At 39.5% G+C, this 16,073-nt stretch overlaps 1 protein-coding gene across 1 annotated transcript in view; it reads left to right on the top strand.

Annotated features, from left to right (window-relative positions):
• Positions 1 to 16,073, top strand: part of EIF2B3 (eukaryotic translation initiation factor 2B subunit gamma) — a 93,299-nt gene that overhangs the window by 17,871 nt on the left and 59,355 nt on the right. Inside the window, 3 exon segments of the mRNA XM_086617396.1 lie at positions 3,253 to 3,412; positions 9,051 to 9,065; positions 9,068 to 9,161. Coding sequence (XP_086473522.1) covers positions 3,253 to 3,412; positions 9,051 to 9,065; positions 9,068 to 9,161 — 269 coding nt within the window.

The raw sequence follows: 16,073 nt of genomic DNA, 5'->3' as shown, positions 1-16,073 counted from the left end.
GTCATTTGCTGTTCTCCTTTTATTATGTGTGACGGTGTTTTAACCTGGTCTGTACAGCAGCTTCTGTGGCAGAGCCCTGGTCTGTGATGAAGGCTCCTCCATGTCATAAAAGTAGTAAGCAAAACGGCACATATCAAATTTGGCAGAGCAGGAAAATGCCAGAAATTCCAAGCATTGTTTCATGCCCCATCCGTTAGATGATCCTCCTTGAGTTAAGACCCTTGCCTTGTCCTTCCCGTGGTTGTAATGGCTGTTGAGAGTGCATTTGTGCATGCGTTTTTCTTCCGTTGCAGTGGTTCTGCTTGGGGTGTGTGCTTGCTGATTTTTTTTTAATCAGTTCATGTTGATTCTTATCATCTGTTTGTATAATAGTTTGGGGTTGATGTAATCATTGTTACATGTATTTCATTAAGAGATGTATGTGTGCGTGTACTTAGGTGTTTGCATAATTCATGAAGTCAAGTATGTTCACATACCCCTTGTTAGCACAGGAGTGCATGTAGTACGTACTTACTTCTCTTCTTTGTATCAGTGGCTCATTGGGAAAGGTGCACTGTATTTATTTGGCATGTATATATGTAAAAACCCCACAAGCTCTACCATTTATTTTCTTTCTTCTACACCCACCCTAAAAACGTAAAGAAAAACACACACTTCTGCTAGGGTTCTAGGATAGTTTATTTTTTCATTCAGCCATTAGTTTATTCGTTCAGGGGTTGTACACTGGAAAAAAAGTGCATCCATTAGACAGTGAGGGCTTTATTTATGAGGGGGGTGGTGTTTCAAAGGGGAGGCTGTCAAGTCCCAAAAGAGCCTTTCATGGTGTATTCTCAGCGTGCTTCTGAGGCCGCTGCTCTGCTCATCAGGAGGAGAGGCAGAAATGTGGGCTTTACAGAGCAAGTATGTGTTTCACTGGTCCCTGCGCTCGCTGACGTTTATTTACATATTGGGAGAGTAAATGGGTAGAACAGATGGCAACCAGACATTTGGTGGTTCTGTTCCCGTATGCTCCTCAGGGGTCGTGCATTCAGTTTTTGCAAAAAGCTTGTCCTAAAGAGAGGAGAGAAAACCCAGGAGCCTGTTCACAACTGTGAAATGCTTCTTGGGTTTTTGCTGTAGTGACAGATTAAAGCATTTAGTAAAATGTGAAATAATTACAAGGTTTGTTTTACAAGTCCAGATACTTGTTCCTTAGAATAAGTCCATCGGTGTGTCTGTCTCTCTCTTTTATTACTATTTCTTATTTTCGCCACTGGCATGAATGCATTTAGATTGGAAGCTGGCGATCTCTTCCTTCTACAAACTGAGTTTGAAAAGTACAGGCCTGTTTATATGGGTCTTGGATACCTTTTGGCTTGTTCTGCAAATATCGTAACTCATTTGTGCTCTTCTAAAAACAGAATATCTGAAAATTTTGCAGAATTTTCCAGGATGTTTAATATGTGTTTCTTCACTATTTACAGTAATGAAGCAGCAGATTTACTTCCATACCAATTTTAATTTTTTTCTTACTTTCTTTGTACGTGCTGGAATGTTGGAGCGTGGCTGCTCCAGAGCGTTAGGCAGCTTGCTGTAGTGGTTTGGGTCGGATGTTTTTTTCCAATGCATGCATGTTGTTTGTTTTAGAGAAGTGATAATTAAAGCACTTCTCCTGGGCAAAACTGTAATATAAACCACACGTTTTGAAAATACATTCAGAGGGGCGATGCAAGTCAGGTTTTGAACGTGTAAAATTCTCAACCTGTGCATTGTTTCTTCCTGTAAAGCAGCCAGGTGTTTCTCAGTAAGGTGAGGAGAAATCAAATGAAAATTGAAGAGCTTGACCTTTTGCACAGCATGCCAAATCAGCAGTTCTAACAGTTTGTGACATAATGAATTCCGATGACTTATTGGTAAACACATGAAACTGCCTAGCATATGTAGGAGAACCTGTCAAATAATGTATATACCAGACGTCAGTTAGTCTCACCTACAATGTGGGATCTCCTAGTATTAGATAAAGTCTGTAAAGCAAACCTTTCTATAATAAACCTTTCTGTAATAAAAGGTCAATGCTGAACTAGTTTGCTTTGAACCGAGATAGTTTTCGAAAGCAAAAGTAGAATTACTGATCCTCCGTAAGCTAATCACTTCAGGTTTTACTAAGTATTTTCTGGTGCCCTTCTTATTAAATAACATCTTTTAAAAGGACAAAACTAGGAAGCCATGTCACAGTCTGCAGGGAGGCTTACCATAGTAAATGGTAGCACAGAAAGTGAAAATGGTAAATGTCAAGAAAGAAACACTATCTTCTTGAGACACGCTTAGAAGGTTGATCATTAACAAAAAATAAAGTGGAATTTGCTGCTCTTCTGTAGACCATGCTACACAAATATTACGTTAGGATTAGTTTAAATGAAAATAATTGCTGAACTAGTAGATTTCTGGCAGTATATTCCACAACTCATGTGAAATACAGAAAATTGTTTCTAAGTAAGAGTTTTTAGCCAGAGTATATTGATGGTGTGCATGGTTAATGAAGCTGCTGCATCTCACTCAGTATGTGACAATGTTTCTGTGATATATGCAGCAGTTCTCTTAAACGCTTTGTAAGGCACTTTGGAATCCTTTGAGATCAAAATTAAATACAAGCCTGTTATTAAATAGGACCTAACTTCCTCATTTTTTTTTTTATATGGGGTATTGCTGATTTTAGGAAATGTATTTCTAAACTGAGCCCACCATCACAGTGCAATTACTGAGTAAATCACATCCTAGATAGTCTTTGCTTTTTCTCCCCCCAATAAAATAACATAGTTTAAATATCTTTTCCAGTGGTTTGTAGCCAGATGCAAAGTCAGCTAAAAAAGATCTCTTCAGAAAGATTTCTTTTCTACATCATTATGTAACTAAAAGTAGCTGTTTTAAATACTGCAGAATTTCATGGCAGTCTTGAAAACCATGGATTCTGTGTCCCAGTTCCTTCCCTTAGGAGCAGATGATGGCAGTTTAGATGGTCATATATTCTTTATGGTCCAGAGCTGGGTAAGCGTTAACTAAATAACTAATTTAGTAACAGCAGGACTCAAGAAAAATGAACTGGTAAAAAACAGTAACTATTTTTGGCAGAGTATGGCAGACCCTGTGTTTTTTAAATTTAAAAAAAAAAAAAAGTTATGGGGGTATTTGTTGTTGAGTCTTCAAATGCTAATCTATATGTGGTCATTTGTATCTCTGACGGGTTTGGTGTTTTTTTTTTTTCTTCTTTGACAGACTGATGTTTTGGTGTTGAGCTGCGATCTGATCACAGATGTTGATTTATATAAAGTTGTGGATCTCTTTCGAACACATGATGCTACTCTTTCCATGTTGATGAAGAAAACTCATGAACCCACAGAAGTGGTACCAGGACAGAAAGGGAAAAAAAAGCCAGGTATGTAGATAGGAATACATATATTTATTTATGAATAAATGATAGAGAAACCACTGGTATGTATGATATGTTTAGTTATCAATCCCAGAGCAAAAGAAATAAAAAAGGTATAAATACCCTATTTTTCCTCAGATTCCCGGCGAGGGGTAAGTTGGTGTGTGACTTGTTTTTTCCAGCTCAGAATTAAGTATTAGTCTCGTGTAATCTTGCAGGCTGTGATCCAAAGCTCACAAGAGTTAAGGGAAAAGCTCCAGGTGACTTCAGTGAGTTTGGATCAAACTCTAAATTTTTGTTACATATGAACATTAAACCGTTAGGTTTTTGAAGAGCACTAAGCATCAGCCAGGTTATAGCTGGGAATTTTACCGTTGACTGTAGAGGCCAGTGTTAGACGGGTAACAAATACTTCTAGAAATTCTCCCCTCTCATGGTATGTACTGGATTACTCCTCTGAGATCACATCCAGGAGCCTTTTGCTAGGCAAAACTCCCACTGATTTCAAGGACTTGGTTAGATGCTTATCTTGTCCCTCTTACCATAATATCTTAGTTAGTGCCTTGTAATCTTTAATGTATCTATTCTCACAACACTGCTGTAAGGCAGGGCAGGACTATTATTCCCATTTTACTTACATGCTAAAAGTACCAAATACTGTACTGTTGTTCCCATACCATACCTCTCATTTTCTTTAATGATATCTGTTAACTGCTGGGGCTTGATTATTGCCAGCTTAGTGGGTCCTAGTCCATGATTAAAGCTCAGAGGTGCTACAGTAATACGAATAAGAAAGTGTAGCTTCAAACTGTTTGAGAGAGGAGTGATATACGAGCCAACAGTTGGACTACGTGTGTGTCTGAAAATGGAGGAAATGTGTTTTTAAAAGAAAGCTGCTTAGACTCTGCATGAAAAGACTTTCTGGAGCAAAGTGTAAGGATAGTAGGGCTGAAACCGTTTAGGACTCGGACTCTCAAACAGCTCTAAACCTCCCTGTTTTTGAAAAGACAATCTAAGTGATAATGGCACATAAACATTGTCAAGAGCACTACTACTGTCACAGAGTTGAGCATTCAGGAGTTATAAACTAATGGGTCTACGGATAAACATCATATTGCTGCCCAGTGTGTGAGCTTTGAGCACACAGGGCACAGGCGAGGAGGTCTATGAAGATAAACAAGATCATCTGAAGACTCTTCCCAAATGTGAGCACATCAGGTTGCACATGCATTCTTAATTGGCTTGTTTGTAAATGCCTGTGTGCTTGGCTTTGTAGCATTACTCTTCCTGCATAACTTGTTAAAATTTATGCATGATTTCTCAGCTCTGTAAAAGGACCAAACTTGAAAAAATTAAAATTCCATTATATGGAAGTGTTTTGACACCCACAGTGTTTTTCTGTGGGGCTGAATGCTAAGGTCTCCCACTCTAAGCTACTCTACTTGAGCTGTCATAAATAACTCTGGTAAGTTGTCTTCTGTGAACTGCCTCGGATGAGACAGGTACCCTACCAGGCTTTTTTCAGTCATTTGCTAAAAGCAGGGGAGTGCTGAGACTGAGGAATTTTGGGTTATTCTCCAGGTTCTGGAGAGGGACAGTACATTTTAGGGAGCACTGGACCCTCCTACCTTTTGTTCCTACTTGACTGAATGCACCCTAATGCTGTCAATGTCATCCTAGATGATCCCTGTCTCTTTTCCCATGCTGACTTCTTGCCACCACCAGCCTCCATTCTTGTTCTCTTTGCTTAGTCTCCTCCTATGTGGATCATTGTCAAGAGTCCAGCTTCTCTTTCTCGTATGTTACTCTTCTCTTTCACTACCAGTACCATCCCCTGTTGCACTTCTGACTTCATCTCGACCTGCTTCATTTATCTGCTTATAGTCACCTTTTTTCTTCTCTTCTGATTCATGTGTCTGTGGTTCACTGTCCTTTCACGGACAGTCCCAATTTCCACCAGTTTTCAGGGACTACTTTCTCTCCCTTCCAGCCCATCTTGCAGAGTCCTTGTTTATATGCTCTTCTTTCCCCTCACCCTTGTGAGCTTAAAAGTTTTATTTCATTGTAAAAAAATGGGTTGCAAAAACACAATAGATCAAGCTCTTTCACCCAAGCAGTCATCACAGCAAGGCTGTGGAGCCTCATGGCTCGTGTACTTTGCTTGTACCACCTGATGGTAGGGAAGACCTTAGATGGCACCTGCTACTGGATCGGTTCTAGAAACTGAGGAATTGAAACAACCTTTCCTTAAGAGTAAAGTATGCAGCCATTTTTGCAACAAAAATGGGACTCTTGAAAGAGCATGTGAAACTGCAGTTTTTCAAAGATTTATAATGGAGTCAGGTGGCAAAAAGTATACTCCTGATACTCAGGTCAGCAGCACTTACTGAGTGTCATGCTGCTTCTCTGAAGAACTGAAATACCAGAGCTTTCCAAGAGAAAGGCCACTTAACTGCTTAAGCTTAGGCTAAACATCTTTTTTTTCTTTAGCCTTAGAAGCAGCTGAACTGTTTTCCCATTCCAAATGTTCCTCTTAAGGCAGGAACCTGACATTGGGAATATAATCCCAAACAGTTAAAATTTGATGAAGCTTTTAAGCAACTGAAGGCAAGGTATTAACATGGAATGCGTCAGGCAGCTTTTCATAGTATGTGGCACTACTAACTCCTTCTCCAAATCATGACACATGTATGTTTCTGTGTACTTGCAGTGTACTGTTCAAGTGTTAGTATGATTAGGAAATGGATCCTTATTCCTGACGAGCCACTAGATATATTTGCAGTTTGCTTTATCGTTTGACTGTTCCTACAAATTCATTAATTTTTTGACAAGGAGCAACAAAACTTTATTTTGCATATGTCATGGAATCCAATACAAAGTCCTTGCTTTTGAGATATTACTGAACATTCAAGAACTGTGATATAAGGAACAGTTTTTAAATTAGCAGCGTTAAGCAGCTATAAATTCATACTGATGGTTTCCTGAAATGCTTGACATAACTCAGCTGCAAGTTACAGGGTGAAGTTCATTGGCTTTTATATTTAGGGGATCATATATTGACAATAATCATCTTATTGTCTTTTTTAATTGATTGATGAGAGCATGGCAATTAAAAAAAAAAAAAAAGCAGAGTGCTAGTGAATGATAGTAACCCAAATAAACAGTGCATCAGGAATTCAGACACCCAGATGGAGCCGTGTGCTTAAAGATGACCTGCAAGGGACTGGCTGGAAAAGGGTGTCTGAATCTTTCTGTGTATAAAGAAAGGCAGAAAAGATGGGGATGGTGACTCTTTCCTGCTTGTTTTTCTTGTCTTGAAGAGCAGCAGGCATGTCATCACTGGTATGCCCTGTGTTTGCCAGAAGACCTCTTGGTGGTCTTGCAGTCTGCATCGTGTGAATTCTCTCCCTTTTAATTGAAAGGGTGGGGATACCAAATCTTTAACAAAGGTGTCTTTTTCCCAAATGTCAATTAATTATGTTTGATTAAAAAGCATTTGAGAAAATCTGACTGAAAATTATTTCTTCTCATCACTGAATCACTCAATTTCCATTCTCTTGTGATGTCATGATTTCTTTAGGTCATTAAAGCTCTCAAAATTGATGGGGCTTTAATTTCTAAGATAATTAATAAATTGCAATGTTAAATTAATAAATAGCTATGTTAAATCCTTATTTATCTATTTTGAGGTGGCAAAACACATTCTGCATTCTATTTTTATGTTTTTAAACAATATTTTAGTTACCATCACTGGAGATTTAACATTTTTCTCATGCTTTCCTTGCAGGGATTTTGTAAACTAGTTATGTATTCATTCTTCTATTTATTTTTCCTCACTAAGTAATGCCAGTGTGATTGGAAACAGCACTCTTATATCTCTGGGTAATCGATTTTAGTAATAAGTTTTGTCTTTTCTAAATTACAAAAGTAATGCTGTTTATTGCCAGTGTACAGGGGAAAACCTGACCTGGCATCCGCTACAAAAAAAAAATAGTGCTCTCACATGTTTCGCTGTTTCTCACCTATCCACACAAGCAAGAGAAACCGGTTTGGTGGCAGTCATACACCTGGTCCTGTTTTCATCAGTTTTCTTTTTCCCTTTTCTTACTGCATAGAGCTTTGCTATAGCAGTATAATATATTATGTTACTGTAGGAACGGTCAGGAGATGGCCAGCCATGACTTGAACTTTGAGAGGTACCTTGATGGAGGAGAATCTGTCGCTGTCATGTTTCTCGCCTGTCAGGACACCCCATTTAGGTGGCAGTGGTGATGGTTGGTTAGGCTCTACTCTCAGACTTCATCACTCTCCTCAGCATGAGAACCAGCACTGCTTTCAGGACTAATTTCTGAGTTTTTATAGCAAATGAGCTTTATCCTAATTTTACTGAATTTGTCATAGTGTTACATGTTCAGGCCTATTTTTGTGCTTCTTTGCTGTATGATTAATTTCTGAGAAGGGATGGGGAGGATTTCTGAAGAGGGTATGCTTGGTCACTTGGATCAAGGGCTGCTGGTAGGAGAACTTTCAACAGCTGCTTAGATTTGACTGTATTTTGATTATGGTTATTGTTAAGGGAACTCTGAAGGAACAGGTAAAAGGAAAATAAGGGATGGGGCTGAACTGGGGAAGATAAGGTTAAAAACAGTTTGGCTGAGAAAAGATCTTACAGAATTACTTACTTACCAGAGTATGCTATTATTCCAATGTTGTTAAAAGCTTAGAACTTAGGAGATTGAGTATTTGCCAATTTGGCCCCAAGTAACAGTATTTAGTGGGAGAAAAGAGGTTTTTGTTAGAACTGTACCACGGCATTCTTGTACAGCCTGTGTTCCTGTAAAGACCAGTGTATTGTTGCCACCAGAGTGATGGCACATACTGCAAAGTGCAAGTTAGAATAAGGGGCCACCACTGTATTCAGATGTTGTGAAGACTGTTCAAAAATAAATGTTTTACATTTCAGTAGACCAAGGTCACTGTTGATACAGTCACTGTTGCAGGAGATGAGAGTTGCTGCAATAATATATGTGACTATTAGATATTCTCGTGGTTGGCAGTTTTATAAAGAGATATTTAAACCGAGTTAACCCACCCAGAAACATCAATGGTAGGAGTCTTAGAACTATACTTTTATGTATGTTTGTGTATATGATTTAGGTTTTCTATTGCTATCCGTATTTATCTGAAATAGGACATCAGTTGCAAAGTAGTTATGTCTTAACTGAATTCATAATCCTCTCCAGACCACCAAATCGTAATGTGGAGTGATTTATGATGAGGAAGAAGCAGTTGGATTTTCAAGAACTCTCTGCTTGCCTTGGGTTTGTTTTGTAAATTCGGGTAGCAGGTTTTAGTTTTGTTTGTGTTTTTTTAATAAAAAAAGAGAGAGAGGGGAAAGGACAGCTCCAGATGGAGTGTTGCATGTCAGGAACCTGTAGTTGGCATCTCTTTTAAATGCCAAGGTATATATCAGCTACCCTGACTGAAATAAGATAATAAATATTGTGGATAAATTTTGCAAATTCACTGATTTGCTGGGTTGGTCTGAAACCTAGTATTTGAGGGTGCTCGGTGGTCCCGTTTGTCTTTCCAGTCTGCATTAAGACAGGATTATGTAGTGATTGTGTTTGATTTTCTACTACAGTGGAGCAGCGTGACTTCATGGAGTGGACGATACAGGAAAAAGATTGCTCTTCATGGCTAATGAAGCTGACTTGGATGAAGAACTCGTCATTAAAAGATCCATCCTTCAGAAGTAAGCTTATGAGTCCTTTTAACAGAAACTGAACTTGTAATGGGGGGAAATAACTATGGACTAAGAGTGATGGTTAAATACAAAGTAGGATGAGAAGAGGAAAAGCAGCTTTTGCAATATTCAGGGAGCAGTATTTTATTATTCATTACATCATTACCTGTTGATAGGCTTGTCTGATACCTCTGTTGTGAAAAATTCCTGGGAAAGAAAAGGAATGGGTGAAAAGGTAACTCTCCTTGAAATGAAGCCAGTATCACTATAGTTCAGGTACAATTTAGATTCAGAGATTTGGAAGTGGTAGACCTGTGTCTGTAAATGAAAGCCTCATTGACTGAGTCCCAAATGCATTTACAGAGTATCTGAGAGAGGCTCTCAGGATTTCACGACACTCTTCTGCATATAAGGCACAAAACCTCTGCTGTCTTTCCAGGCGCAAAAAGATTCATTAGAGAATCCATGTTATATCCACCATTACACTGCACCAGGAACTTGAATGAATTTATCAAACATGCCAAACTAGCTGAGCTCTTGCACAACATAGTTCATATCCGTTCTTAGAAGAAGGAAAGATGGCATGTTGCTCTTTATGCTCTCTGTACAATGATTTTAGTTTTCTCAGACACACATTGTCTGACACATGTGGAAAGCTCTGCTGGCTCCTTGAGAGGCCAACCTTTGTAGTCTGTCCCAGGCTGACAGTCAGACTTTCACCTCTGTGAGATTAGACACCTGTGGGGCAGCCATCTGAGAGCTGAGAAATTCATCCATGTGGACCTTTTAAGTCAAGGATGCGGCCATCTGGGGTCTGCTCTCAGATAATCTCTTCTGTGAAAATGCCTCTGGTCTGTGCTGTGGCCAAAGCTACGGGTAATCTTTCCTTGAACGTCCCACTACCAGATGTGAGGGAGGTGCTGCGTGTCCGTGGAAAGATGACCTCCCTTCTGCCTGAATTTAAGGATTACCCTAGAAGGAAGGTGGTCAAAAGTGAATGATATGTTAACTGCTGTGATGGAGGGAACGTGTCCCAGTGTGTTCCCACTGGCTCTCTCCTGTTTTTTTCTTGGACACGGCAGGGACCAAGCTGCAGGCAGGCTTCTGTACGTACCAGCAGCTGAATCTGCATAGTGTAGGAAATTCAGCACTGTTGCATTCTATGGTTTGAGCAAACAAAAACTAATAGATCTATTTTGGGCTAGGGAGGAATATTTTATCTCCTGTAGTATGACAGGCTTGTCTTCACGTCTTTCTCCTAGCAGTAGCGGGTGGCTATGATTAATGAGTTAGAAATTGCTGTAAAATATGTGATCTTAGTTGACCTCTGATTTTACACTTCATCTAACCAGAGGATTCTCATTCCTGTTACCCTATAGCTAAATTAATCAGGCTTTATCCTGCAGGCCAAACTCTGCCTTCAGGAACACCTGTTCAGTTACATTGTCTTCAGCAGATCTTTTCTTGAGCATGATGTTTGGGATTTGGTAAAATGTGGTGATATACAGATGGGATAAAAATCTGTATATCTCCCTGTCTGTCTTATATTTCTATATGCACAGCAATCAAAGCTAAAAGTGTTAACTGCCCTCCAAGCAGAGCCCACAGAGGATAGAATAGTCTAGAAGCACAAAAAGAGAAGATCTGCTAAGTGTTAAAAAGAAGAAGGAAGAAAGAAAGGGGGAAAAAAAAAGATGCTTTGAGCATCAGCCAGAAGTATTGAGCCGGTATCTAACTGAGTGAGTCTTTGACGTCTGAAGCTGCCTCCTGTGGATACTCGTGCACTCTCTCTGTTTTATAGCTACCATCTTGGAGAAGCTCTGAGGGAAGCATAGTATATGGAAATAATCAAATATTTTCAAATGAGGCAGTTCCAGGGTAGCAACAACTGTCGGAGCTCTCAGAAGACAAAGTGTTGGCAGCTAATGATGTTTTAACCACTGTGTTGTCTAGACCTGCTCGAGCCTGACTTTCTCATGTGAGAAACAAAAGTGACGCTTAAAACGATCTTTGAAGTCTTTTTTTTTAATAAATTATAGCAAAGCAAGAAGTGAAAAAAAAAATAGTCGTGCAAGCCCCATCTCGTTTTTCTTCATGGATCACTTGACGTGACTGACTTTCAGCTACCATGTTGGCTGTTTCTTGATCTCTGGACTTTGTTTTGATGAAATAACACACTTTGTGGCAAGATGGGACAATTTCCAGTACACTCATTCATTGCTCTGTAAAATACAATAGACATCTTGAGGATGTTGCTTTTGTTTGTTTTTCTTTTAATGGTTCCTTTGAAAGGCTATGGTGGTCTTGTTACATGAACTCTAGAACTCCTTCAGTGCTTGTTTTCCTCTTCAGATCCTTTTATTCTTCTATTTTCTTTTTTCTCTCCTTTTTTAAGGAGGGAGGTGGAAGAAGGAACAGGGAGGGAGTGGTGCAAGGAATGGGAGTAGGGAGGATGAACTTTTCTTTAAAGCTAGGAGTCTTGTAGCTGGTAAAAATCTAGATCCCATACAGAAATGGTTCAAAGGACCTTTGGCTTCCCTTCCTCACAGGAGGGAAGTGTGTGTTGACAAAACATCCAAAGCTGTAGAACGCTAATTTAAATCCTTGAAGAAAAACCTTTTTCCTGACCTTTGCCTTCTTCCTATCATTGGATTTCACGCTCTTCACTTTCCTGCCATAAAAGAGCAGCTGGTAGAGAGGGACAGGGGAAAACACACATTCTCCTGAGTACCTGTTCAGTATTCAGTATTTATTTGCTCTGACTCGGGCATTTTGTAATAAGGAAAGTGTTACAGAATGAAACATTGTGGTAGGATTTCTAAGTTCGTGATGTAACCTGTTATTCTCTTTCTCAGTTTTGTTAGGATTTCTTTTCCAGATTCGCTGTTTTGATTTGTTCTGCGTTTTTTTGAGTTGTGGATAGCCATTTTGGTTTTGAGAATGCCTCTCCTTGTTACACCGCAGAAAGGAGTCTGGATGTTGCTCCTTTGCTTGCCAGAGCAAATCTGGCAAAGCTTTCCAGTCAGCTGTTAAAATTGACTGTCTTTTTTTTTTTCCCTATGATATTAATCACCCTGATGACAAGTCCCACAGGTAGCATCCTCCCTCTGGTAAACAAGTGCAAAACAGTATCAAATACATTAATCCAGGCATGTTTTGCTGTACATCAGGATGGGCCAGGAGACAAATTTATTGGTGGTGCCTAGAGAGACTGATGCTGCTGGGGAAAGCATTTTCAAGGAAATGGTTCCCTGTTTGGGTAATGAGAGCTTATAAAAAACCATGAACAGCCTGCGTATGTCATTCACTTTGGCAGATAGCTGCAAGATGAGATACTAGAATGAAAAAAAATACGGTTTGGGGAAGTTTCAGAGCCAGCTTAGGGCCTTTGAAGAGAAAAAAAAAAAAAAAAGGTTATGTGCTCATCCCTGGAGTGTGGTTTTGCCGGTGACATCTCTCTGACTTGAGTCTGGCAGGATGAAGGAGTGAGGAAATGATGAGAATTCCATAGCTGCCGCCTTTGCTTTCAGAGGGGGCAAAGGTATTTGTTTTCAAAGCACGATTACAATGGACGAGGAGCTTTTTGCTCCACCCTCTGATATTTATGGTCATGCAAAGTGAGACGTAAAAGACACCTGTTGGAGCAGGTCTAAATTGGGAGCATTTCCTTTCAAGATCTTGTGGGCTGTGTAAGGGTGAGTTCAGCGTCGTGGGTGTTCTGTCTGCACAGACGCAGGTGCAGGGCTTCTCCTGAGAATATGTTAATAAATCACCATGACAATTCCAGCTACTTATTACCTCATGTTCTTCAGACAGAAAGGAATACCTCATCTATAAATATATACAGTACTAACATTAGCAACCTTGAAGTAACAATACAGATCTGTTTTTAAGATCTTTTAAAATAAAAAGAGGGGGTAAGATGGGGGAGTTTTTTCTTCCTTTACCCTTGCATCATGAGAGTAAAATGAATGGTGTAGTATAATTTTCAGTCAACGTTGCAAGTGGGTAGGTAATGGGAGTTCGGGAATAGCTTGATACACTTGATTTCCTTTCTATTGCCTTGGGATATTGCCTTTTTTTTCTGCTGATAATTTGTTTTAAATAAGGGATCATATATGAGCACACTGCAACTTCCTTAGTGTCCCTGTTCTCTGAAGCTGCCCTCCTTAGGAAATTGGCATCTCTGAAATACTCTGCTGCTCTTATGGTGGTTCTTTTTTGTTTTGGTTGTTTTCTTTTCTTTTAAAATCTGCTTCCATGAGAAAGGCTGGGAATAACACAGGTATAGGCAGATGTTCCACTGGTGAGGCATCCTAAACTAGATCATGGGCAGATTTTCTCTTTCAGATCCGTCTGTGCTGGTGAAAGGGGCTACCCCCTCCAGCTTGCCCCCAGCTGGATGTATGATTGAGTGCTTCATAAGGCACATGTGTCAAAATGAGTTGCATGAATTTAATAGATTAAACAGCAGGACTTTGATAACTCAGTTCTTTTTACTTTGTGCATTAGTAGGAGTGGGTCCCCACAAGCAGCGCCACTGGTAGGGAAGGGAGAGATGCAATAACCCAACTCAGTAGGAAAATCTTGAGGAGCAACTCAGGGTACACCAGGGAGTGAAAACTCTTTGCTTGGGCTTAGTTATCTATAGAATGAATATACGTGGTTTGGCTTGGTGGTATTCCTATGTTGAAATCAGTAGTCTTCACTATTAGCAAACTTTTGTTACAAAGTTCCCTTGCGTTCAAGTGATGTTTTGAGGAATGCCATGGAAAGATGTTGGATATTTTTTTTCTCTAAAATGTGACTATTAGAGAATGATGTGTGGATCTTCGTGTCTTTCCTGTTAGTCCAGATCTGCTCTTTTCATAAATAAAAACAGAATTTTCTGACTACCATCCAGAGAATAAGTCAGATTCTCTTTGGCTCCTCCATCACAAAAGTAGAAATTGTATGTGTTGATTTAGGTAATAATCCTTTTGCAGATGCACAAGCCAGAAAAGAATCTGGTTCTCCTTTGCAGAACTGAATTGGTTTCACAGTACTAGTAGGAATTTAGAAAGTTGTAAAAAGTTATTTTAGCCAGTAAAGCAAGTGGATCTGACTTTGAATCAAAACAGGGGAACTACGTCTATTGGATAAGAGGGTGTGATTTTTACACACTAACTTCTCAGGCTATAACCACACTTTAAAAATGTTGGTGTAGCTTTAATCATATTTCTTCACAAAAGAGGATTTTACTGAACATTTCAGAGAAAGATATTGGCCTTTGAGTTGTTGTTTGAGCCATGAATTGGGAGTAGATGTTCTCAAGATGCCTTGGAGATCTTGCGTGCTAGTTTAGAAGTCTCTCAGTTCACTAAGAGTAGCTGTTGTAACTAAAAGGCATAATTTTTCTCACAAAGTTTGCCCTTTTTATTATGCGTTTAAACTTTACTCAATTTGCTCTGCTTTTTCTGTAAATATGTTGGGGGTGAGTGTAGCCTTCAACTTCAGAAATGGAGTATTTTTAAAACTATTTATTGTTTCTAAACTGAATGTAGCCAAATATAAGGAAAACAATTTGATGCTTTTGTATGTTATGCTTATACAATAAATATGAACGTACTATCAAAGCAGTTTGTGAGACCTTGACTTTATATTTTAAAGAACATACTGCTGTTACTGATTTTAATACTGTTGCTTTCACAGGATTTTATTGTATTTTGCTGCTCCCATGTTATTTTATTCGTTCAGTGGGGGCGTTGAAAGGAATGTACAGCATATCCAGGTCTATTATAAAAGAAAGGTCATGCCAAGTGTCTTGACAGCCTTGTACAGGTAAGAGGTCATGAATCTTAGAATTTGGAATATTAACAAGGACTTCTGTTGAATGAAGCTAGACTGACTTACTGGCAACGGATTTAATTTTACTGCAAGATTCTTGCCAGCGTTGCAGTATGCATAAGACTAAAAGCAGAGAGCATGAGGCTCAGCATTTGGTTTCTAATCGTCAGTAAATATATGTGTGCGGATCGTCATCAGTCATTTGTCTGTCTGGTCTGCTGAGGCTTCAGACCAGCACTTAGCCCGTGATTGGTTTTACTTTTTGGAGGTTTCAAAGGAGGAAGAGCTGACTGTATTCCTTGGACACCCTCGAGTCCATGTGACTTGGTAAATACAGTGCTCTGGGTGAGTCATCAGGCTGGACAGCACTGAAGTTGAATCTCATTGTTCCTCTAAGCCAGGCTTGAATCTTGAAAAGATGACAAATGGTCTGTTCATTTTAGAAAGATGTCTAATATTCTAATACAGTTGCCACTGTGTAGTTTTTAGCAGTGCTGTGAGTTAGTTTATTTCACTGAGTTGATGGAATATGTAGCCATCACTAGTGTTTTTGGACCTATTTAGCCCAATTAATCCAGATATAACTTATATGATCAAAAAGTTCCTCTGAAAGGTCTCGTAGAGGTGAGGACATAGAATAATCAATTTTTTGCTTTTAGCATATGTTTACAGCCACAGTTTGTATTCAGTAGAGCTGCCTGTTGAAATCTTAGAGTTTCAGCTTGTGTCCAGCAATCCCAGAATGACAAGTAGGCAACAGAGGGGCACAGACTCCTTATTGTGCAGTTGGGGATGGCACCGAGGAAAAAAAAAAGCCGAAGGTCAGAGGGAGTTATCCCTGCTTGTGCTAGTGCTGTCAGGCTCTTCCTACCACATGTCCACCATGTGTTCCTCATCAGCGGGATGTGGAACTCCATGACGCAGAGCAGACTGGAATGCAGAGTTAGTTAACACCCGCCGTTGGGGAATTTATCAGCCAATGTGGACTATGGGGGGGGAGGAACAGCCTGGTTTTAAAGCAAAGTAAGGGTGAAAATGAGGCATGTGGACTGTTCCTCTTCAGTTAAAAGGTCTGATTCTGCTTGGGGCTGAGGT

The sequence above is a fragment of the Tauraco erythrolophus genome, chromosome 10 (assembly GCF_009769465.1).
Source record: "Tauraco erythrolophus isolate bTauEry1 chromosome 10, bTauEry1.pri, whole genome shotgun sequence".
In the NCBI taxonomy this organism is placed as follows: Eukaryota; Metazoa; Chordata; class Aves; order Musophagiformes; family Musophagidae; genus Tauraco; species Tauraco erythrolophus.
This window is presented reverse-complemented; position numbering and strand designations above follow the sequence as displayed.